Source organism: Paroedura picta, chromosome 4 (genome assembly GCF_049243985.1).
Source record: "Paroedura picta isolate Pp20150507F chromosome 4, Ppicta_v3.0, whole genome shotgun sequence".
Lineage (NCBI taxonomy): Eukaryota > Metazoa > Chordata > Lepidosauria > Squamata > Gekkonidae > Paroedura > Paroedura picta.
This window is the reverse complement of record NC_135372.1, coordinates 73,677,614-73,703,877: the sequence shown is the minus strand read 5'-3', so window position 1 is coordinate 73,703,877 and position 26,264 is coordinate 73,677,614. Positions and strand designations below refer to the sequence as shown.

At 42.1% G+C, this 26,264-nt stretch overlaps 1 protein-coding gene across 6 annotated transcripts in view; it reads left to right on the top strand.

Moving 5' to 3' along the window:
- Positions 1-26,264, top strand: part of PDE4B (phosphodiesterase 4B) — a 353,582-nt gene that overhangs the window by 307,511 nt on the left and 19,807 nt on the right. For all 6 annotated transcript variants that reach the window (XM_077333429.1, XM_077333431.1, XM_077333430.1 and 3 more), the window contains one exon: positions 9,923-10,035. In XM_077333429.1, coding sequence (XP_077189544.1) covers positions 9,923-10,035 — 113 coding nt within the window. The remainder of the gene's footprint in view (positions 1-9,922; positions 10,036-26,264) is intronic.

The window sequence follows — 26,264 nt, the reverse complement described above, 5'->3', positions numbered from 1 at the left end:
GTGGCTTTCTGTGTTCTAGGCAGGCCTGCCCAAGCACTCCTTTCTTGAGTCAGCTTGGACATGTCCTAAGCCACTGATTGGCTGCTAGCTTGGCATTCACTTACCCACTGAGGTAGTGGAAGAAAGGAGGAGATTGCATCAAACCACTTCTGGGTGCTGCTCTAGGAATCCCTGAAATCATTACGGTCAAGACTCTAGAGATCATTATGATTATTCCTATTTTTATGCAGCCCTTCCCAAAAGGAATTTGGGGTTCCTACAGCCTACCTGTGGCTTTCAGGTTCTTATGCAAGCCTTTCTTTCTCCTGCTTCATTGGTGGGTGAGAGCCTTGAACTGCTGGCTGAGATGGCAGCTTTGGGTTCAGGAGTACTCATTGTACCTCCTGCCCTCTGACACTCTCTAGGCAATATCCTAGCATACCTATTGGATGGACCACCCCTTGCAAGTGTTCTTTCACAGAAAAACCGAACCTGACCAATGGTGTGAAGGTCCATTGTTCATGATTGTATATAAATTGTTTTTTCCCCTGGGGTTTCTCAGTTCAGTTCTCTTGTCCCACCAAGCTGCGCCGCCAACTGGAGTGCCTGGCGGGAGACTGTGCTGCACCGGAGGCACTGCTGGAGCGGCTGGTGGCCAAGCGCGAGAATCTGCAGGAGGAGCAGCAACAATGGCAGTGCCACCCTGGCCAAGCTGCTCACCCTGCTGTGAAAGGGTCGTTTGACTCCCAAAGATGTCCCGACCCCCAGGTTGAGAACCACTGACATAGAGAGTTCTCTGAGTATATAGACTGCTCTGTCTTTATTTGAGGCAACCGCATTTGACTGAAAGGCATTTGTCCATCTGTTGAAGGAATGTATTCTTTTTGTTACATATATATTTAGAATTTTTTAAAACATCTACTTTTCAGCCTCTCTTTTCTATCTCACAAAGATCTGTGTTTTGAAACAATTTTTTTACTCATATGCTAAGTAAGAAGGGATTGAAAAGAGAGGTAGCATTGCATTTTTTGTTATAAAGTCAACCTAATTTTTCTTTTGGCAATTGGTTCTGCAGGCTTTGGGGCCAAGTACTGTGTACTATTTGTCATAGCTCCTATAAATGGTAAGGAAAAGTGACAGCACTTGGCTAGTGCTGATGGAAGTAGCAAAATGCAGGAAACATTTTGTTAGTATCACTTAGCCATAATATTGTGAGGGAATTGGGGAACTGGCTTTGCCTGCATCCTAGAAATACCACCATTATTGGATATGAAGAAGCAGCAAAGCAGTGGAGAAAGATTTATCTTGGGCTGCTGAATGGAAAGGAAAGAGTGCACAGCTCTATCTCCAACGGCTAATGTGATTGTTCATCGTGTTATCCATTTATTTATTATGCTTAGTTCTTCATTGCCCTGTTCTTGCACACATTGCTGAATGAGTGCACAAATGACTAACAGGGAGGCCTCTGTTCAATACTAACATGATAGAAATATCTTTAAATTTATTATAAATCCTCATCAGCTTGGAGGGAGAATCCTGATAGTTACCAAAGGAATATTTTGGGATAATATTTCCAAATGAAGTAACAAGCCTTAGAACGTGTTTCACTGGAAAAAATGGAAGATGATAAAAATGCAATTAAATTGGATCTATTCATGCTGTTACATGACTTGTATTGCTTATTCCATTGTTAGCTGAATGATTGGGAAAGACATCAAACAGCTATTCAAATAGTTGATCCAAAGAACTCAAATTGCTTCTGTCAGACTCCTGTTGGTTTTATAGGACTTTAGTATGGTGTTAGTATGATGACACAGGAGTCTCTTAAACCAAGCTATGATCATAGTGAGGCTGTGCTTGCCATGTTGGATTTTCCATGTGGCAAAGAATCTCTGTAGTTTCCCTGTTGTTACTAGGACTGCAATGGGGCTTTCAGCTGGTATGTTCTCCTGCATTTTCCCTATTTCATTAATCTATTATTGACATTCAACCACTCACACACACACCACCAGGAGCTTTTTTCTTTAAAGTTTCAGAATTCAATCCATTCCAGTCTGGTTTGCAATCTGCCTATGAAGCTGAGATGGTCTTGGTACCCTAATGGATGATCTTTGGCGCTAACTGGACCAAAGTGGGTTAGCGCTGCTCATGTTATTATATCTCATCGAAGCATTTGATGTGCTAGATCACGTGCTTCTTGCTCACCACCTCTGCCAAACTAGGCTACTAGCACTCTACCTGGCCCCAGAACACCTGGTGACAGTGATTCACATGATGGTGACCTCAAGGCAGGGCCAGTTTATACATGTAGCACAGTGGTAGTCAAATCGTGATTCTGCAATTCATTCATGCTTCAGCCAATTTAAATCCCCTTCCTTTCAGGCAGCACCTGATAAAGTGGGGAGGAACAAGAGCCCATTAAGCAGTTGATGTTTTTGCATCAGCTGTTTGGCAGGTCCTTTAAATGCCTTCCCCCATCATTTGCTGGCAGCAGAGAGCATTCTACATTGTCAAAGAAGGCTGGGGGGGGGTTGGCTTTTAAAGGAGCCACCAAGCAGCTGGTGCTCACATATCAGCTGCTTGGTCACCCTTTAAATGCCTCCCCCCTTTCTCAGACAGTACCTGAGAAGGTGGGAGGGAGGGTGCAGGCCAAGCAGTTGCTGCGTCAACATCAGCTGCTTTCTATGCCCTTTAAATGCCTCCCCCAGCTTTCTCTGGCAGCAGGGGAAGACATTTAAAGGGCATGCAAATCAGCTGATCTGTCATGATCAGCTACTTTCAAAACTTTTTGGATTCAACCAAATCCAAACCAGGAAAGGGTACTTTGGACCCTTTAAGATTCAACTAAGATTCAACTTTGGCTGAATCCTAAATGGTCCAATCTTTTCCTCTGTGCACATGCCTAGTGATAAGTTGCATTTTTATGGCATGCATATGACTACTTGAACCATGTGTGGCAGAGCAGGAGAACCATCAGCTTTTCCCACTGATTAGGTGCCTTTTTTCCCATTCCAGTGGTCTTATAGTAGGAAGGGTTCTTATAATGGGCTACATCTATAGAGGTCTGATTTGATAGCTATTGCAGCCCAGACTCTTGCTGTAAGTCACAAGCAATTACAGATATGTTTGAAATCAGAACAATAAACATTAACATGTCTATTCAAAATCAATCCAGTAAATATTTTATTTTACAAAATATTGTATCAATCAATGAGATCCATATTTGTCTACTAAATCGCAAACCACAATATGGCAAAGCTTGAACATTCTCGTAAAAATTATTTAGGGTTTCAAGTTATGAAGTTTGGGATTGTTTGTTTATTTTTGTGTTTTTTTAAGTTAATGATTCACTGTGAGTTATTTATTCAGCACTTTTAAATATAAATGCCTGTGCATAAATTCACAGTCTCAAGAACACTCACGTTAACTGTGAAAGACCAAGAATTAATACTGGCTATCCTGCATAGAAAGCAGATTTATCTTGTTTTGGCATGTTAAAATAAAATGTGGCTTTACTACCTGATCAAGTTAAATGAAGGGTGTTCCTTGTATGCATGTTTAGTTTGAGATTAATGAGTGATCAGCAGAACCCTGCCCAAATGTCTGTGCCGTCAGTTGCTATGGGTCATCCTTTCTCTTTCTCAGTCACATTTTTAATTTCCAACGTGACTTTCATGCACATGGTCTGACAAATCTGTCAGTTAGTTCTGGTTGGTATAGTGGTTAAGAGCAGGGCCTCTAATCTGGAGAGCCAGGTTTGATTCTTCCACATGCAGCCAGCTGGGTAACCTTGGGATAGTCCCAGTTCTCACAGCTGTGTCAGCTCCACCTACTTCACATGGTGTCTGTTGTGGATAGAGGAAGGGAGGTCAATTGTATGCCACTTTGAGACTGTTTCAGGTAGTAAAAAGTAGGGTATAAATATCAACTCTTCTTTTTTCTAATTTATAGGAAAAATATTATCCAGGTATTCCAGAGCAATCATGTCACAGTTAACCAGCTGAGGCAGAAAATAATAAGGAATGTTACCATATACATGTTCTGTATAGTATTTTATAATATCTCTTGTGCCGCTGCCCAGCTCCCTTGCATGGAATCACACCATTTTCTTCCTGTCACTCCAGAATTATTTCTGTTGTGACCTCATGGAGGGGTTTGTACAAACTATGGAACTAGTGCCAAACCCATGGGTCTCAGGCCAACACAGTCAAATTGTTATTGGATACTGTTTACAAATCATGAATTAATTTTAGCCACTGTGTAGAAGTGGCTTCATGTAAGACCCAACTCAAGCTGCTTTGGGATATTGATACAGGTGAGTCTTCCTATTCACGTACAAAAAGAACAGAAATGGGGGAGAGTCTGTTTTTTAAAAAAGAAAATGGATAGTGTAGGTCAGAGAAGCATTTTTCTCCTAGCCAGAATTGTAGCTGGATTATTGAATTGCAACAAAAAGTAAACAGGAGTCCAGGGACACCATAAAGAATCACTAAATTTTATTCTAGCATCAGTGTTTATAGACTACAGTCTACTTCATGATATGTAATGACATTTGCATTATTTGTTTAAAATAATTAATAACTTGTGTGCCTTTGTCATATGGATTGTGTGTGTGTGTGGAGGGGGGAGGCTCCCAGAAAAGGAGTAGAAAACTCACTCGTGCCAATTGACTCCTACTTGCATGCGCCCTGCAAGTGATCATTCAAATTGACTGTGGAATGGAGAAGGTATTGCCTCTCTGCCAAAAATTCAGAAAGGGTGAGCGTGCAGCCCCTGTGGATTTCCTTCCAATTGCAAGAACAAGTAGACATAAAAATATTACCCATTGATACTAGTGTACATGGAAAGAATTACTTTAAGTTTTAAAGTGTTACCATGAATGTTAAAGAATCCAATTCAGGTTTTTCAAATGACACCCGTGTTAACTGACTGTTTTTGGTGCTCATTCATATGTGTAAAACATCTGTAGTCAGCAAGCGGTAATTGTACACAGAGAATCTCAGTTCCAGATAATTCGACCTGTTCCCCTTTGTAGAACTAAAAAAAAAAGTTGTAATTTTCACACATTTTACAGATCAAGGAGAGAAACAAGACAAAGATTGCATCTGCATCTTCCCAGCACTGTAATAACATGCTGTACTACATCAGATATCTCATATGTCTTTGGTCTTAACTAATATCTACCATCCTTGATAACATGAATCCTAACCATGGGTTCCCATTTTGTTCACATTGTTCTCTTTCCCTCTGGGTTGTCTCCTTCATTAACACTTAGATTGCTAACTCTCTCTCTCAAGTTCCACATATATTGGTCTCAAGCAATGTTAAATGTGATGCAGGGTAACCTTTATTTTTCTGCCTTAGGCACCACCAAGTCTTGAACCAACCCTGTTTTATAAGCATAGAATGAGACAGTTTAAGCAACTTTTCCAACTGAAACAAAAGTATTTAGTCACAGTCTCTTGTCCTTTCTTCATAGTAGTGGGATAGGTTTGCCAATAAATGGTGCTCTCACCTAGGAAAATATTTCTAACAGATGGTCCAGACTCAAATGTCAATGGGATAGCTTATATAGTGCCTTTAAATGTATTTGATTTTTTAATGGATGAATTGTGTAAATGAGCAATTTACATATATAAGTGCTGTCCAATCACAACCAACTTATGGTGACCACAGTAAAGAGTTTTCAAGACATTAGAGAAGCAGAAATGGTTTGCCATTGCCTTCCGCTGAAGAGCTATCTTGGTAGTTTCCCATCCAAATATGGTCCCTGTTCATTTTCTGAGATCTGATAAGATCAAAATTCGCCATACTAACTTCACTTTGCACAAGGCATTTACTATTTAGCGAAAGGCAGCCAAATACTGTCCCCTTTCCTAGCACTGCATTGTGTGAACCATCTTTAAACAGCCCCGCGGCACGGCGCAGCACAGCGCGGTGTGCCGCGGACTGAATAAAAGAGTAAGGGCTGTCTGGAAGGAGTTAGGGCGGGCCCTGTCTGGGATAAAAACTCGGCTGCTTCACCCAGCCAGGGAATCACTGCATAGACTGGACTGCCAGCCGATGTGGTGAGTCCTCTGGGGGGCCGCGCCGCCTTCTCCCGGCCGCTGGAGCAGCCGGGAGAAGGCTCCAGAGGGCAGTGTGGGGGGCCGGGAGCTACTCCCGGGGCCAAGAGAACGGCATTTGGGGCTTCGGGGAGGGTGGGGGGGCGAGAGAACACCCTTTGTTGCTGCGGGAGCCGGCCTTCTCTCGCCCCTGGGAGCGGCCTCGCTGCAGTGAGCCCGCTCCCGGGGCCGAGAGAAGACCGGCTCCTAGCGCCCATTTTATTAAATAAAGCATAGCATGCAGAAGGGAGGGTAACTCCTGCCTTAACTCCCTGCATTCAGTTGGTTTCAACTTTTTTTCATTTAGCTCACTGACTTCCAATTTTGGAACTAAGTTTTTTTGGGGGGTAGGGGGTATTTCAAAACTGGAGTAAGCCAAGGGAGGGGCAACAGTTGAACTCCCCTTGCCCATGCTCTCTTGCTTTCTTTACAAGTAAAAGCAGGAGATTCTTTCTCTCGCCCCCACGCCCCCCCCAGCAGGACTAATATCAATTGGAGCTGAGGACTAGGGAATGTCTTGAGTGTTTTTATACAAAAGACACAGAGATAAAAACAAAATTCCACCTCTCATCTCTTTTGCAGACAGATCTCAGATTTCTCCTTCTCATATTTTTTTACATTCAACCTAGTTTGGCCGAGCATTCCTTCATGAGGAAAAGGAAGAAACATTTTGAGGTACTTTTCAGAAGAAGAACTGGTTCTTATATGCCGCTTTTCTCTACCCAAAGGAGTCTCAAAGAAGCTTACAGTCGCCTTCCCATTCCTCCCCCCACAACAGACACCCTGTGAGGTGGGTGAGGCTGAGGGAGCCCTGATATCACTGCTCAGTCAGAACAGCTTTATCGGTGCCATGGCGAGCCCAGGGTCACCTAGCCGGTTGCATGTGGGGGAGCACGGATTCGAACCCGGCTTGCCAGATTAGAAGTCTGCACTCCTAAACCACTACCCCAAACTGGCTCTTCAGATCTATCTGAGCCAGACTGTCCATCCCTGCAATTTAAGTGGAGCAAATCAGAGGTGGCCAGATCATAATTTGGAAGTTTGGCCATTATTCAGCCAGTTTAAATGCCTCCCCCCACATTTTTCAGGCAGTGCTGGAGAAGGTGGAAGGAGAGCAAGCCCAGAAAGCAGCTGATATGTCATCAGCTGCTCGGTGCACTCTTTAAATGCTTCCCCTCTGTTTTTTCAGGCACTGCCTGAGAAGGTAGGGGAGAGACAGCTGATGCCAAGCAGCTGATGTTTCTCTGTTAGCAGATAACTGACTGCCAGAGAAGGCTGGGAGGAAGGCATTTAAAGGGCCCACCAACCAGCTGAGACTGTCACATCAGCTGCTTGCTTCCTCCCCAATTTCTCAGGCAACCCATGTGAAAGCATGGGAGAGAGCTGGTTCCTGAAGGCACTGGGAGGTGTGGAGGGCACCCTGACCTCACTCTCCCCAAGCCTTTAGGAACCAGCTATCAGTGGGGAATGGGGAGAGTGAAGGCCTGCCAATGCTTGGGGAGGAATTTAAAATGTGCAGAGTGCCAAACAGCCGGTAATGACAGGCATGCCAAGCCCTTTAAATGGCTTCCCAAGCCTCACATGCAAAGCTGCTTGTGAAGGCTTGGAGTGGCACCGAAAGTGTTCAGCATGCCTATCATCAGCTGTTTGGTACTCCACATCCTTTAAATGCCTCCCCAACATTTGCAAACAGCTTTGAAGAGAGGCTTGGACCATTTCCGTATCGAAGTTTTGACACCAGGCTGCAGCCTGGAGTTTGAGCCAGGGCAAGTTGGCTTGGTGCATATCTTCCACCCCAGGTTTGTGCTCCCGCACAGGAGCTGGGGCAGTGAGTCACTTTGGGCCAAATCCAAAATGATATGATTTGTTTTGTATGTGTACATGCGTACTATTGAGCCAGATTGTGGTATTGGGGTCAATTTAATGACAGGTGCCTAAGTCGTACTTTTGTGGCAGATCTCCCAATCACATTTCATATGCTTCCTCAACATATATTGTTCAGCAGTCAAATGTTATCAAGCTAATGTTGTCATCTCAGTTAATCTCTCCATTTTAAGCATTCTAATAACTGAACAATTTGATGATTAATATAAACATAGTCACCATGAATAAATTTTTAAGCATAAGCATAAGCCCCTCTGCTAATAATGAGTTTCAGCAAATTTTCAGCAACAGAGATTAGCTGATCAAGGGCAAATCATAATTTGTAGTGGAATAGATGGCTGTTTAGTCCACCTTCTTTCTCAGAGGCTTAAGTATTGATGGTCCATGCATACTTTTAAAATGTTGTTAAGATGTACATGGGATGAAAATTGTTGGCACATTAACTTTACAACAGGTTCTTAGGCTTATACTCAAATGTTGGAGCGTATTTATAAGTAGGGATGCCAGTGTCCAGATGGGACCTGGCGATCTCTCGGAATCACAACTGCTGCCCAGAATTCAGTCCTGTTGGAGAAACTGGCTGCTATGGATGGTGGACTTTATGACATTATAGCCCACCGACTCCCTCCCCTCCCTAAACCTCATGTTCCCCAGGCTTCACCACTGAATCTCCAGGAATTTTCCAATGCAGAGTTGGAAGTCCTGTGCATAAGGCTTGCACCCAGGCATTATTAGTATAAATAAGGAAACATAGCATTTGAAATGCTGTGCAGAAGGCAATAGGAAGTGTATCCTTCTGAATGGCTGCAAACAAGAATTTAAAAAATAGAAGAACTTGGTGGCCACAATGCTTTTTCATGTAACAGTGCTCTCAGTGTCTGTAATACTCTAGGGCTCTTTGTTATTATGATTGCCCCCCCCCCTTTTAACCTTATCCCATAGTCCTTGTGCCAGGGACTATGTATATGCCAACACATGTCTTTTTCAGTGACCCAGTCCAAGATGCTAGTTGCTTGTGAGTTGTTGTGGATTCCTTCAAGTCTCCTTAGGAAATCTGTTGGGAGGTTTGTTTCTCAAATTAAAATGTGTAAAGGGAGTGAAGAAACAGCAAAAAAGAAAAGAGGGGGAAGCATTTTATTTCTCCCAAAAATCTAGCTCACAGTTTCCCTATGTCCTTGGCGTGAAGTAAAAAGAAATTTTAATTTTGTTAAAGAAAGCAGGATTTTCATCTTGCCAATTTTTTTTTAAATTACTTCCATCATTTCTGTTCATTTTCCTGTCAGAGGCATTTCATAAAACACCCAACTGAATAAATATTTTTTCAGAAAACAAGTCCCTGCACTATGGAAAGGCTTACTGCTAGCTGAAGATGAATGAACTTTCAAAAGTATTGCCATAGCTTATAACTTCCTTCCAGTTGCTTCCTCTTACTTTCTTTGAAACTTTTTCTTGGGAGGGGGAGATATTATTTGATTGTTTAATCTGTAGTGCTGCCGTTTTATAAGTCTGCTTACAATATCATCACTTTACATAAGTAGTTCAGCAAGGGTGATTAATACTGAAGAGGAGAGAGAGAAACCCCTTGCTTAGGAAGAGCTGCTTTTCCTCATCTGGTCTGTGAGTGCGTATACATATGCAGACAAGAAGCCTGTCAGAGTGTGTCCTTCCTCTTGCATTCCTTTCTAGAGGAAGTTTGTTGATATATTACTGACATTGCTTCTTCAAAGCCAGTAAGAACGAAAGAAAAAAACTCTACCACCAAACCAGGAGAGCCATTCAAAGGCAGGACGTGCATTGATTTGTTCTACTGAGAGTAGAACAGGAGCCTGCATAACGCATGATGAAAGAGCACTGTAGTACCTATAGCAGCGTTGGACCGAGCTGTTTCAGTGACTCCACCATGGAAAGCCTGCAATCGCTCAAGACTAACTACATGTCTATGTGTGTGTTTGCAGAGGAATCTTATCAAAAATTAGCAATGGAAACATTGGAGGAATTGGACTGGTGTTTAGACCAACTTGAAACCATTCAGACCTACCGATCCGTTAGTGAGATGGCATCTAATAAGGTAAGGCATTGTTTGCTCATTTATTTTAAATATATCCAACAGTAATGTTTGTTTAAAAAGAGAAGAAAGGAGGCAGTGTGCAGCGGTTTTAAAAGTTCTAGGGCTGCAGGAGGGTCTGTTTTCTGAACATAAAAGTAAAAGTTTTGTCCTCTCACTCTCCACCCCCAGCTCTCTGTTTCAATGGTACAGGTTCATATTAGACAGCTGCTGTCATGCAAATGAAGAATATCATATGTCCTCAAGGAGGACTTGATTGCGCTAAGAAATCAAGTTTTGCTTGGAGCATTATTGCTGATACTTTGAAATTATAAATGACACTTTTTTAGTGACCAGTGATCTATAGGTTTGGTGAGCAGTTTATTGATACCCTGAGGTCTATTCCAGAAAAAAAAATCCTGTTAATTAGATATGTAGAAGCCCTGCTTAGTATTTGGATGGGATGCCACCAGGGTTGCTTCTCAGAGGCAGGCAATGGCAAACCACTTCTGAACATTTCTTGACTTAAAAACCCACCTCCACCACCATCAGATATATAGGAATAATGTCAAGGGACGATGAAAGCAGGTAAGTACAATTGACATGCAGGGATAAGTTTCAAAAACGTTCATTAAATGCAATTGCTCCTTTTGCTCATAATTAGCAACCATAATCTTAATTTCTAATTCATATGGTATGAATGTTAATATCTGCATGTACTTCATGGGTATGTTTTTTTTTTTTTTGCATGCAATAGGTGTATTTATAATGCCAACAAACCATGTGAAAAAACTTTCCATTTTTGAAAGAATATTAGAAGTCAAATATAAGTGGAAATTATTGATCCAGAGGAGTGTTAAGGAAAGGGGCAGAAGTCATAGGGAAAGACTTGCCCCAGGATAATAAGTACTTTAATTGGAAACAAGTGATTCCTAATTATACCTGTTTACACTTTATCTGTCTAATATAGGAATAAATTGTAAATTTCCTCTGAATCAATCTCATTGCTTCTGAAACTCTGACAAATGAGCCTTCCTTTCTGTACCTAAAAATCTATGCCCCAGATTGTATTCGCATAAAAGACACTCCTTAATTGGCCATCAGCCTGAATGTTGAATTGATTGACAGAAGGCACACCCTCTTCCCTGGGGCTGCAGGCACCACCTCTGCTGTGATCCCTGGAACATGTGGCTCACGTCTGTCTCAGGAGTCAAATGAGTTCTTTTGCAGCCATAACAGAGAGCCTTCTTGCTCTGCCCTCTAGCTAAGTGAACTATTACTTCAGTGATCCCAAAATGTGTGATTTTCTCCAGGTGCAATTATTAACACCTGTAAATGTGGTCTTACGTGACAAAGCAGTTTGTGAACCCTAAAAGCTGGCATTGCTGGGAGGGGTGATGTGTAAATCAAAACATAAAATAAAATGTGCTTCAGCCTCCATATAAATAAATAAATAAATATCCAACGGTATCAGGTTTCATGTGTTCTTTTCAATCTTTCTTATATCTGGTATAAATTTGCAGCTCAGTTCAATTCCATGTTGCCCTATTGCTCTTTATTTTTCAAACAGTTTCTTCTGTAGTATTAACTCATGTAAAACCAAAAAAGGAAACCAAAGCCCACCCTGAACCGAAAGTCAGGAACCCAAAGATTGAGCTGTGACAACAATATCAAAAAATCTTTACAAATATTTATTAAACAAAGTGCACTGATTCAATATATTAAAAGCATAGTAAAAACAACACATATCTAACTGTGCATGACAGAATAGACAAAATGTGTTTTGACCACGAGGGGTCTTTGTCAGTAGTCAAAGTATTGTGTGGAATGTTCTTTTGTACAAGATCACAATGTAAAGACTTTCTGGGTGGAGAAAAATCTATTAGGTGTTGCTCCAACTAGTCTTTCAAAAGTATCTGGTTTGGAACCCACCTTCTAAAATATGTACTATCTGAGGCCACCACTTACAGCAGGGGTAGTCAAACTGTGGCCCTCCAGTTGTCCATGGACTACAGTTCCCATGAGCCCCTGCCAGAATTCTCTGACAGGGGCTCATGGGAATTGTTGTCCATGGACATCTGGAGGGCCGCAGTTTGACTACCCCTGACAGCTTTTGTCTAATTTTACATCAAGAGCACATTCCCACGTGTGCCAGAAAAAGCTTTGTCCCAAAATTGAGGAAGACCCTTTGGGGTCGAAACATGTTTGTCTATTCTGTCATGTGCAGTTAGATATGTGTTGATTTACTATTTTAAAATATATTATCACATCAAGAAAACTAAGATCCCAGCATCCAGCTCAATCCTCTCAATTCCTGGCAGATGGGGAAGAAATGGAGATGGTGACAGATTTTATTTTCCTGGGCTCCAAGATCACTGCAGAATTTCCCATTGTTAAATAAGGGGCTGATACTCAATTTCACCATGTTGTCATGAGGAAGGTTAAAATAGAACAAAGTTTTGTGTACTTGCAAGTGCTATATAAACAGTCAGCAAGCCCAAGAATGGCAACACACCTGAATATCGCACAGTTCCAGTGTTACATTGACTTCTGTCTCTCCATTAACATATGGCAATTTTTTTTAAAGAGCAGCAATAAAGGTTTAATGGGATTAACTAGAAAATACCTGATGTTGCGGGTGTTGGTTAGCGAGAAACAAGCTAAGTTCCCAGAAAACCAAAATTTCTAGCAAGTGGCTATAATGTTCAATCTGCTGAAAACATCTTCCATTTTATCTTTTCTATTTTGATCATAATTCACATTCCATTTGCTGTCACATTATGGTAACAAAAATATAAAGGAATTGCAAGCAAACGTACCTGGCTGTTTTTACATTACTGGAGGTGACTCATGTGAGACCCACAACTTGACAAAACGAAATCAGAGCCCAGTGGCACCTTTAAGACCCACAAAGATTTATTCAAAGCATGAGTTTTCCAGTGCTGCTTCAGACCAACAGGGCTACCCATTTGAATCTAACTTGACAAACAGTTATAGATGAAAGTAAAGGGTGGCAGGAGTGTGTTCAGAAAGCTCTTACAGATGTGTGTTAATTAATTTATTGTCAAATTTTCTGCATCTGTGAAGTGCCTGAATAATCTGCCTTCCTTCCATCAAAGGCTTGTGCCCAGAGACTTTCTAACAGCAAAACAGTCTAATGTTTTGAAAACAGGATGCTTCAAGTCCCTGTTAGTAAAGAAGAACGGAAAGAGAAACAGTTGAGAAAGGAAGAAAGCAAATAGACCCTGCATGATCCCAACTGCAAGAGCTGTATAAACAGTGACCTATCTTCCTGACCTCTGCTTTTGCTAAATTCCTGGCCCTATGCCACTGAAGCCAAACTACGTCATTTGAGAATGATAGTGGGCATGGCACAGCTGTTGTAAGAGTGACTCGAATTTCCTGTCTCCTTCCTGACAGACGTAGTTTTGAAAGTGCATCATTGCAACAACAGTAGACAAAGAAGGGAGGACTCCCTGCCTGTGTCTTTGTCAGAACTCTTACAAAAAGCAGTTTCTGGGTAATCTGATAGTAGTTGAGAGATCCTGAATGAAATTATTCATGGAAATTAAATTCATACATTTTTCAAATGAAACATTTGGTCAGGAATATGTGGAATTTGACGTGTGGTAAACTTGTTCATTTGTTGCACCAGACCCCACACTTATGGGACAATCACTCTGCACATAATCCCCCAATACATGTGATAGCTGTTTCTCCTGGAAGAGACAACATGGGTTTAGAATATGTGTATAAGACTGCAGATTAATCTGGTTTCTGGTATCTGTACACCAAGGCAGAAAATCCAGGCACCTCTTTCAAGAGACATGGCAATCACACATCTCAGGAAGATTGCTTGCAACACAGGCATTCTGTTCAGATGGTTACAGATTCAAGAACATAATATAGGGAAAGGACTAGAATCGGTAGTAGATGGGTCTGAACCTCAGATACCTCAGATGGGTCTGAACCTCAGCTTCCCACCCCAGAAGTTCCCTGAACAAAGCGGAGCAGTTGGCAATACCAGGTTTTCCACTAGTGCAAGAACAAGCAGTAAACTCATTGATTCCCTCCTTTCCATAGCACCTGTTCAAAATGGCATTTGGCTCATGTGGATTCCCCAATTCCTGGCATTCCTTGGGAGGGGGGCTTTCCTCTTGCTTTCACCAGTAGAATTTGGATGGACTAGTTCTGTCAAAATGATACACAAATATTGTTAATACCATACATGTAATGCATATACATGGGTTGTTGAATCAATTTCTAATCTGTCCTTTTAATTGATTTCTTAATGGCTGGTGATTCTTTGGAAACTCTCTATACAGAAATGCTATTTGGAGAACTAGTGTGGCTGATAGAGGCTTTGGGCAAATGACTACTTCTTCATCATTCCTAGGCTGAATCTGCACAGAGCTTTCATCCCAATCCAAGGTTGATTAAATCCCTGCCGTCTACACTGAATGCGATTTCCATTTTGATTTTGGGCAATACAAATTTCCCATCTGCAACCAATCTGATTGAACTGCGGTGACCCTACTTTCCCCCCACAATATCAGGAGCGGAGTAAACTCGGTATAATTGATCAAGCCACTTTGAGGGCTCCCAGTATTAAAGCGCAGATCTGTGTTTTACAAGAATAATAATATGGCTTTTACTGAAGTGTGTTGTGAAACACCAGTCTCCACAATTTATCAACTGGGGGGAGGGATTAGAACCACTTACATGATCCACATCCCTACCTCACGTAGGCACTGCTGAATTGTTGTTCCATGGCACCTTTCACTTGTGTTAGCCAATTCACATACTAGGCCATTGTCTTTGTTATCTGTAAACTAAACTCTATTGGTGTACACAAAAGTCTCAATTCAGTATTTCAAAAGGAGTTTCAGTCACATAAGACATGCAGGTCATGCCTTAGTTTTAGGAGGCTAAGTAAACATGAGGACACTAATATAAACTCTGGGGGTAACTCCTGGCCGACTGCCAGCTGTCTATGTGCTTCTCTGCACAATGTCCACAGTGGAAAAGGAGGGGGATCTTATTGTGAGGCTGCCAGCTCTTAATCTGGCTCACTTGGTACGTGATGTTTCCCTTGAGGTGTGCCTAACTGTTCTCTTCTCTTTAGTTTACTGTAACTTCCTTTGTTTAGTATACAGTACAGAATAGCTATATGTCTCTTGAAAACTGACTGGATTAGCAACTGGACAGTTAACTAGAAAACCTACCACTTCCATTCCCTTTGTTGTTGTTTTGAAGTAGTGGAGTTTAAAAGGTATGAATCGTGGAATTCCATCCCCCCTCCCCAGTTTATGACCTTCTGTTTTGTATTCTCTCATGATGGGCTGCAGCTGCTGACTACCTTTGACTTACAACTCAGAAGCTGGGGATAGTTAATGCAGGAAAGAAGGTTTGGTTTACAGTAGAATCCTGACCAAGTGATCATGGGTACCTTTTTATCCATGGATACCCAGGTCACCATTGTTGACCAACAGGTATTCTACCATCTTTGCCAGTCATGACAGTTTGCACCCTACCTGTTGGCACCCAACCTGGCCACTATGATCCATGCAGCAGTAATCTCCAGACTGGATTATTGCAACTTGCTCAACACAGGGCTACCTTGAAGTTGCTCTAGAAACTTCAACTGGTCCAGAATACAGCAGTGTGGGTCCTCACTGGGACCCTCTAAAATGTGCATATTTTACCTGTGCTCTCCCAGCTACACTGGCTCCAGACTGAAGACCAGGTCAAGTTCAAGATTTTGGTACTGATCTTCAAAGTCCTGAATGGTCTTGGACAGTTGTATCTGCATGACTGCCTCTTCCATTATGTTCCTCAAAGAACACTCAGGTTGAGTCAACTAAACCTGCTTAGGGTCCCTGGCCCCAAAGAAGTTAAATTGGCCTCAACCCTGCAGGGCCTTAAGCAGTTCCACAGGGCCTGAAAAACAGAGCTACTCCACTAGGTCTGTGGTTGAGGCCTAAAATAACATTAAAAGTCTCCCTGGCCTCCCTACCTTAATCCATCCAAAAATGTCACCTAATTGACAATATTTATATTGTTTTTATTCTCCTCTCCTTGAGAACAAAGGTCATCAGGCTATCAGCAGTGCTCTTGCTTTTATCATATATTTTAGGAAACTGTATTTTAACCATTTAAATTGGGATTCTTATTTAAACTGTAAATTTTTAATGTTGTTTATCTTGTATGAGATTTAGGTGTAGGATTGGTTAAAATGCAAAAATAAATAAATAGAGCAATTTAGTGAGTATAAGCATTATACTAATTGAAAGAGATTTTAAAATTATTATTCCTAAATGCAATGTGAGAATTTATGGAGATATTTTACACTAGATAACATTCTGGCTGCTCACATTTTAATTACCTTAGTTTGTTAGTAGGAAACAAGCAAATTTTGTAAAAAGAAAAGACTAACTAGTGTGAGTATTAATAATTTGAGAGGATGTAGAACCACACTAGCAAGTGTTTGGTGATTCTCATTTTAAAAAAACAAATAAATATAAAACCAGTAAACATAATAGAATATGTAAAGTGGTAGAAAATGGACCACAAGAATATGCCCATCAGGACCACTAAGCATTTTCTAATCCCTATTAAGTTTTTGTCTTGTGTGTTGCAGTTACCTTTCCATGTTAGAATAACATTTTCCTTAACCATCTTTGAGACCCCCCTGGAACTGGTCTCCTTTAATAGCCTATAACTTGCTAGCTATAGTGGTTTCAGGACATGGTGGATATGGCCTATGAACTGCAGACTGGTTTTCATGCATTCTTTTGCAATACTAAGGCTGTGAAATTCCATAAAAAGCTCCAAAGTGATATAGGGGTAGAGTGTCAGACTAGCACTGGGGTGCAAATCCAGGCTTGCTATGAAACTCACTGGGTGGTCCTGGACTAGACATTCTTTCACAGACTAACCTGACTCACATTTTGAGAGCCAGCTTGGTGTAGTGGTTAAGAGTGTTGGCCTCTAATCTGGAGAACTAGGCTTGATCATCCACACCTCCACAAAAAGCTGCCAAGTCACAGTTTTCTCAGATCACTCTCAGTCCCATCTATCCCAAAGTGTGTCTGTTGTGGTTCCTCCAATCCCATAGGGTGTTTCTTTAATGGAATGGTGAGATACCTAATGGTCTTTTGTTGAAGTCTGTGTATGTATGATGCCAAATAAGGGATTTGGTGGGATTGGCAAGTGTCATTTCACCAACATGGCACCATCCCCAATTCTCACTTTGGGATATCCAGAGTGAACAAATTTCTCTACTTCTATTAAAACAAAGAACTCCTGTTAGTTTTCTGTTTAATACATTTAACAAAATGTCATTCCTTCCTGGTAAAGGTAATAGAAATTTTTTTGAAGAAAAACAAAAGAAGCTTCTTTATTAATTGTTTTATCAGCAGATTTGAGCAAAGTTGCTAATGACAGGATGGGGTCTCCATAGGTCGAGGCAACTTGACATCACTTAACACACACATTCCTCCTTCTTCCTTTGATCCCACCAGCTGGAGGCTCCCATGCTGGGAGTTACTTTACAGTACTTTTCTAAGCATAGTCAGTTTCTTCTAAGTCCATTCAAGTCGCAGGACGGGTGGAGGGGTGGAGAAGATAACCTGGTAAAATCATTGTCTTAAGGAAGGATCCTTTGTTCATGAGCATTTTGTGCGGAATAGCCCACACGATTCAGGATAAATGTTCATTCTTATTCTCCCTAAAGAGATCTTGCAACCCTGAGGGGGGGGAGGTTTCAGTAGCAAGCAGCTTTGGTCAGCTTCATGCAGTTTACCCAGCAGACATTGACTCAAGGGTTTTCACTGGATTTGCAATTTCCTATTCTCATTTTCTGTTTTAACTGCCTCAGACAAATCAGTAACGGCTTTAACAAATGTTTTATGTTTGTGACCTGATTTGATTAGTCATTACATTTTTGTTCTCAATTCCAGTTCAGACTGGTCCTAGTATTCCTTTCCCTTCCTGCTTTTGCTTTTCTGAACTTAACATCAGTCATGCTAAACGAGCCACCTCAATTAAAATGTAGCCTGCTCCAGCAAACATACCTATCACGATTTTTTTTTTAAGATCACACAATCCAGACAAAATTAAAACCAAAATTCGACTCAATTGGACTGAATTTAAAATTTGCTAAAGTATTACAGTGAAAATGATAGAACTATGAAAGTGCTTGACTTCTATTCAGCTGTGACTTCACAAGGGTGAAATAAGTGACAGAACATGTGTTGCTTTATCTTTAACCACTCCTGTGGTATTAAATAAAAGGGTAAGGCCACCTGGGGAGGTGTTAGGGTGGGCCCTGTCCAGGATAAAAACTCAGAGGACCCAATCAGGATCCGCGAAGCTCTCCGCGAAGCGGCTCCTGATTGGGCCCTCCGAGTGTCCATCCAGGGCCAAGCAGCCAATGGGGAGGTGCGCAAAGCGCCTTCCTATTGGCCCCTCACCAGGACAGACCAAAATTCCATTCACCCAGCCCAATCTGGCTGCCAGTCTGCTCCTGACCACCGCAGGGAGAGGAGGTCAGTAGGGCTGACAAGGGGGATGAGAACAGAGGCTTGGACAAGCTGTGCCAGCCCTTTTCGCCCCAAGGCTGTCCTAACTGTCATGTCCAACTGCAAATTGCCTCAGAACCCTGACAGAGCTGGCAGGAGCTTGGAGAGTGCGCTCCCCCCTTCCCCCTTCAGGCCTGCTGCGAAGGAACCTCTGCCCTGACTGAGGGAAGGAGGCCTTTTTAAGAGCAACTCAGGGGAGCCTGAGGGCCTTCCTTTTGAAGGGCTTTCCCTTTCTGCCAAACGGTTGCCTGACAGGGAGGCCACAGAAAAGCCCCTTCTCACTTAAAATACTGCTATGCCCAGAGGTTAGACACAGCCAAGCCATGTGTTTTTCTTCTTTGCTACTCTTTGGAGATTTGAGGCCACTGCACAGCGTTATTCTGCAGAGGAAACTGGCTCTTTTGTCTCCTGTTTCATCTGCACAACAACCCTGTGCAGTAGGCCTCAAGTCTTTCAATTCAACAACAACCTGTTTGGGAGGCCTTAAATGTTTCTTCTGTAGGTTGGCTACCCCTGGGTTGGAAATATTCCTGGAGGTTTGGAGGTGGGACTTCAAAATCATACAATGCCTCAGAGTCCAGCCTTCAAATGAGCCATTTTTGCCTGCAATTGGTAGGGAGTGGTGCAGGAGTGTCCCTCCTGGCCTATGAGTTATGGCCAATCCTTACCAGCAACTGTTTGTATTCTGGGGTGTAGACAGGCAGACCAGCATCAGTCCTGTGAGTCTGGAAAGTGCAGGAAGATCTAAATAAATATTTACAGCCTGAAACTGTAAATAGAGAACAAGTAAATGTCTGGAGACACATAGTAACTGAAATGACTTATTGGCCTGGCAAATAACCTTGGCCTGGCAAATAAAAAAACAGTATAAAAAACCTTACTAAGGTCAAGACTGCTGTGCACAGAGAGTCTTCCTCTTAGGGTTGCCAGCTTTCCTGTGAGGCTCGCTACCCCACCTCCCTCATGTGGAGTCTGCTATGGGGAGAGAAAGGGAAGATGATTGGAAAATGCTTTGAGACACCTGAGGCCTGCTGGGTCACTGTGGCCCATTCCAAGTTCTCTCAGATCTCTCACAACCCCACATACCTCACAGGTTGACTATTGTGGAGAAACAAATGGAAAAGGTGTTTGTAAACCGCTTTGAGATTTCTTTGGGTAGTAAGCAATAGGGTACAAAAATCCGTTCTTCTAAGAAGCAACCATGAAAGAAGCATGTGGGCACATAACATTTTACCAACAGTGAAAACATGGGAGACAGAAGGAACAGAGTGGACACCTGTGTACTGTGACTATCCCATGTGTATTAGGGCAGAGGGGCATTTCAGTGAATGTGGACTAATTCACACAAGAAGGGAAATGACGCAGAACTGGGAAGAATTGGTTGCCATGTAATCTTCCCCTAAGAAGAGTCTCCAGTCTGATTTTCCCTTCACATATCTGAGGACATGGCTCTGGAAAGCTCTTCTGTAACCACTATGCCAAAATTCCCAAAGGTCAGTCCTCTCCCACACTCAACAAACATTCCACACCACAGGTTCTTGATACCTATATCTCCACACCCATGCCCTCATTTGCCACCATGCCACCACAACACACACATTCAACCCCTTGCCCTTACAGACTGGACAACTCCTCCCCTTCCTCTTCCCACTCCCAAGCTCTAGCGCCTGTTGTATTCTTGGATACAACAGGCTTTGTCCCTAGTCTCACAATAAGTTACACCAGCATATTCCAGTGGCATCAAGCTACTTGTTCACACATTTACAGAACTCATTACTGAGTCAGATGTAGTAGTGAAAAGTGCCATCAAATCATAGCTTACTTATGCCGACCCCTGGTGAAATTTTCAAGTCAAGAGACACTTAGAAGCCTCCCGCAATGGCACGACACGTGTCCCAGCCGCTGCTGCCCCTGCACTTTGACACACTGCCACCGTGGGCTACAAGGTACAGCCAACTCCCCACGCCACCCCCATGCCCTCCAGCACCTACCTGCCTTTGCCCCGTGGTCTCCCATCCTCTGAGGAGGCCAATGCACTGCCAGGACTCTCCACTGCTGTGGGCTTCATGGTTAGTTAGAAGAAGAAGAAGAAGAAGAAGAAGAAGAAGAAGAAGAAGAAGAAGAAGAAGAAGAAGAAGAAGAAGAAGAAGAGAGTTGGTTCTTATATGACAATTTCTCTATGTATATAAAATCTGATTGTTATTGAATGAAGTCCACTTTTTCTATCAACTATAAGAAAAAAAGCTCTTGCATTCAAAACAACAGACCATGGTCAGATAAAGTTCCCAGACTGGTCTGGAAACCAGAAGGAGATTGGGGGACAGGGACTTGGGTCTGGCCAGTGGCTATTGATCTACAGTGAGATATAACTTTGAGGGACATACAGAAGGGATGTCATGCCTTTCTAAGAATTGATCAGAACACTATAATAAAACTCAAAATTCCTAGATCGACCTGATTGTATTTCTGGGTTTTTCCAGAAGTGATGTCATGCTGTTAGCCAATGGTTGCTCTGAGGAGCAGTGGGAAATGCCAAATGGAATGGAGGCTGGCAAGCCTATGGCTAAAATACACCAGGCACTCTGCTTATGCATTCCTCCTTGAAGTGAACTGAAACTGTATAATCCCCTGGCTTGGCTTTTCTCTTTGTACAAAATAGGTTTACGGTAAATTTTGTTTTGTATGCCCATTGATATTTGTCAGTCACAGGCATGTTTCTGCATGCATGCTCCTTAGGAATCTTGCATGTATTCAAAGGAATCAAAGTGATTGTTTTTTCTTCTTGGACATAATATCCTTCTGTGCTCCATTTATTTGTTATCATCATTTTGCACCTGGTCCCTTCCCATACTGAGGAAAAACTACAACTATTTATTTATACAGACATATTAAAAACAAGCTACCGCTGCAAGATTCTAAGAAATGATGCACTGAGTGACTTGAGGAGGAGGATAATTTTTTTGTAAACATCAAAGCTAAGCTCTTTGCAGTTGTCCATGAGTCTTAAACTACTTTGAACTTATTAACATTTTCTTTCAGCACCTTGGGGCAAGGATCATGCCTTTGACTATAAATTGCACAACCTCTTCTAACACACTATACTCCCTAGGTAAACAATTATCTAAGGATTACCAGTAGAGCAAGTCCTAGGTTGGAATACCATAAAGATGTATGCAATTGACAAGTCTTTGCTTCAATTTTCTGACGCAAATACTACTCAATATGTGTGCTCCAGCCACTCATTGTTTTGCATATTTTCATGCAATGTGTGAATGGATTTTAACTGTGTAGGAATATTTGCTTCTGCTACTATGACCTAGACTTTTAGTATGCTTTTTTCAAAGTTACTTGGCTGTTCCCCTGCATAAAGTTTAAACAAATATGCTTCAAGTAGGTTCACATATTCTTGTCATAATTAAGCTGCATATATATATGAGTAGGTATTGGCCTTTAGTATTGGTTCTGTAAGGCTCATCTAGTCCAACCCCCTGCACTATGCAGGACACTCACAACCCTATCACTTATCCACTGTAACCTGCCACCCCCTTGAATCTTCACAGAATCAGCCTCTCTGTCAGATGGCTAGACAGGTTCTGTTTAAAAATCTCCAAAGAAGGGGAACCCACGACTTCCTGAGGAAGCCTGTTCCACTGAGAAACCACTCTGTTAGGAACTTCTTCCAGATGTTTAGATGGAATTTCTTTTGAATTAATTTTATCCCATTGGTTCTGGTCTGTCCCACCAGGGCAAGAAAGAACAACTCTGCTCCATCCTCTATATGGCAACCTTTTAAATAATTGAAGATAGCTATCAGATCCCCCCTCAATCGTTAATAAGCACAGTGGGGCTCAATTAAACATTCATGCCCCTGATTTCAGTGAGCTTCAGGCATGACTGTCAGTCCCCCAGTCGCTTCCAAAATTCTCAGTCTGTCTGAAACTGAAATACAGTTACTGTAAGTGTAAGCAGTTCCATATAACCAAACACTAGTTCTCTAAACAAATTTATATCCTCATATTCGGACTGGGAGGAAAAATCCCGAAAAGCTTGTCCTTATCCTGTGCAATAAGTAATTCATTGCTTATGATGGGTTTTTTATGCTTTTGAATTACATACCTGTATTTGGTTATTTAAACACCATTGATCACCAGCATGACAATGATATCTGTGCACAATGCAAACGTATAAGTCTTGTTTAAGAAGCCTTCGGCCTCCGAGGCATTCCCTCCCAAACTTTATTTCCTAGCGCCCATTTTATTTGCTTATAAAATGGGCTTTCTTTCTAGTCTCTATATTAAAACTGTAGAGTTTCCAGTAATTCCTAGAATTGAATGATGTAATTTCTGGATTTTCTCCAGGTGTGACACCACGCCATTGCCTTATAACAATTGCCACCTCACTCCCTGGAGTTGTCAGAGTAGAAGCAAGAAACAGGAGCTGTGGATGGGGATCCCCAGCCCCCAGTGGGAACTTAGTATCCCTCTGTAACCTTATGTACTCAGAAATGTGGTTATTGACTAGGGTTGCCAGACTGCAGCTAGCAATCTCAGGGAGCAATTAGAGGCAGGGACTAGAGCTTTGGTTTCATGCCAGCATTCTGATGTTACGTACAGTGAGGACCAGAGAACTGATGGATTTCCCCCCCTACCTTGTTCATAATAATAGAACACAGACATGAATATAAAATTAGAACCATGATGCACAAAGTTCCACAGGATGGTTGATTTCTTACCATCCTCCCTTCTTTTATTCAAAAGGACACTGAAGAAGACAGAATTGATAATATTGACAAACAAGCCTGGATGGCTACAGCATAATGTCAATGCAGAAGTAGATAGAACTAAACTTAGCTTTGAAGTTGCACTTTTGTGGTACATAAGGTAAAGGTATCCCCTGTGCAAGCACCGAGTCATGTCTGACCCTTGGGGTGACGCCCTCCAGCGTTTTCATGGCAGACTCAATACTGGGTGGTTTGCCAGTGCCTTCCCCAGTCATTACCGTTTACCTCCCAGCAAGCTGGGTACTCATTTTACCGACCTCGGAAGGATGGAAGGCTGAGTCAACCTTGAGCCGGCTGCTGGGATCGAACTCCCAGCCTCATGGGCAAAGCTTTCAGATGGCTGCCTTACCACTCTGCACCACAAGAGGCTCTCTTGTGGTACATAGTTAGCTGCTAAAGGTAGTTCTTTCGATCACCATTTAATTCACTCTCTGTGAGACTGAAAGGAAGTGTATTGTGAGGGAAGAGGCAATGAAGAGGCCACCTCTGCCTTTACCCCCATGAAAAGTGACTAATCAGGCTACTGTCACAGAAATCTCAGGGCCAGCCAGATTTTAATTTATAGGGAGTTGAGAATGGTACCACAGACAGACCACTGATTTAGACTACAGTCAATATAAATAAAATCCCTCTTTTCTTCTTACTATATCTTGTGTGGTATGGATGTTAGTGTGTCAGACAAGGATCCTTAAGGTTCAGGTTCAAATCCCCTCTCTGCCATGGAGGCTTGCTGGGTAATCTGTGTCCATTCATATACTCTCAACCTAATTTTACCTCACAGGGGTAAAATGGAGGAGAGGAAACCAATATAAGCCACTTTGAGTCCTCACTAAGACAGTTTATAAATGAAGTAAATAATCAAGTTGCTTCATTCATATTTCAAATTTAAATTTCTAAAATTATCTATATAATATTATGTAAGTGGATTGCCTACTTTTTTCTCTTTTGCTAGCTGTCAGACTTGCTTCATCAAAGATCTGTGCCTGTTATTCATTTGCTTGAGCCTGGTATCCCTTGGTTTTGTAGTCACACCCATTAATGCCAGTCCAAAGTGAGATTAGGAGCTGAAAGTCATTCCCCTGTGTGCCCAAATGGCTGGGATTCCTAACCTTAACTCCAAGCATCATTCACACCTTCCTATGCCCATATCTTATGACATACTCCTGAGTAAACCCATCATGTGCCAGCAGGAGAGTGACGCACAGAGAAGCTGCCTCTGGCCATGTGATGCTCCTCTTCCAGCCGTCACCTTTGAAGCAGAAAATGCCAGCAGGCAATATGCAGGGTCTGGTTCTATATGTGTCAAAGGAATCTTCTTCACAGTCTTTTGGGGAGTAGGATGTAGATATCCAGCCCTCGGCTTGCCAAAGGAAAAACAGGTTTTACAGGCATATTGTAGTTTATATTACATTTAAATCCAAATAGCATTTTTGTTTTGTTTTTAGATAATCATTAGCAATATACTTTCTCTTCCAGCCTTCAGCTGGAATGGAATTTCCACAAAACGTTCAATCCAAGGTCAAGTAGTCCTCTAATTTCTGGAATTGCCATTCTTCTTATTGTACTCCACCCTGAGATGATGGGCTCATGTGGGGTGGCCTATATATTTAAATAATAAATTAATAAATAAAATTAGACAACTCTGTATGAGCAAGAGTGGGACCGTACATCCTTGTGCCATCATTGTGAAATTAAAAATAAGCAACGGAAGAGGGATTGTCCAGTCCCAGAGACAGAAATTATATTCTGACATTGCAGAATAGCTATGATACCAAAATAAATGACAGATTTTGGGAACTCTTGAGCATTTTTACTGTAAAACTAGGGGCCAAGCCCGTTGTATCCAGGAATACAACAGGTGCTGGAGCTTGGTGGTGGGAAAAGGAAGGGGAGGAGTTGTCCAGTCTGTAAGGCCATGGGGTTGAATGTGTGTGTTGTGTGGGGGGTTGTGGTAGCATTGTGACAAATGAGGGCATGGGTGTGGAGAACATGTGGTTTGGAATGTTCATTGACTGTGGGAGAGGACTGATCTTTGGGAATTGTGGCATAGTGGCTACAGATAAGCTTTCCAGAGCCATGTCTTCAGATATGTAAAGGGAAAATCAGACTGGAGACTCTTCTTAGGGAGAGATTACATGGCAACCAATTCCTCCCAGTTCTACATTCAACGTCATCTCCCTTTTTGTGTGAATTATGCCACCGACACAGAAATGTCTCCCTGCCCTAATACACATAGGTTAGTCACAGTGCATAGGTGTCCACCCTGCTCCTTCTGTCTCCATTTTTTTACTGTTGATAAAATATTATGTGCCCACATGCTTCTTTCATGGTTGCGCCTTAGAAGAAGAAGAGCTGGATTTTTAGTTCATCAAGGCTAATATTGTCTATTTTGACTGGCCAGCAGCTCTTCAGAATCTTTCACATCACATGCTACTTGATCATTTTAAATGGAGATGCTGGGGGTTGAAGCTGTGACCTTGTGCACTGGAACAAATGCTCTGCCCCTGAGCCATGGGCCCGTCAACCATGAATCCCAATTTGATTTATAAGATAAGGTGAACAGATTGTCGTACTTTTGGAGGGACATCTGGGGCACCTGGCAAATTGTACTTATGTTGAAATAAAAAATAGATATTACAATACTATTTTTGCGTTCTATGCGTTCTATGAAACTTTTTGTTGCTCCATATAGACCAAATTTTTAATCAAGAACCCCCCCCCCCCAAATCAATGGTGTCCCACTTTACCAATGTTAAAATCTGGTCACCTTATTATAAGATGAAAGATCTGCAATCAGAAGAAGGTTTAAAAGGGGCAACATCTGTAAACATAATTCAAGACCACTGGATTAATGTAACCATGAACTGTGCAGCAGGATTGGGTAGGTATTT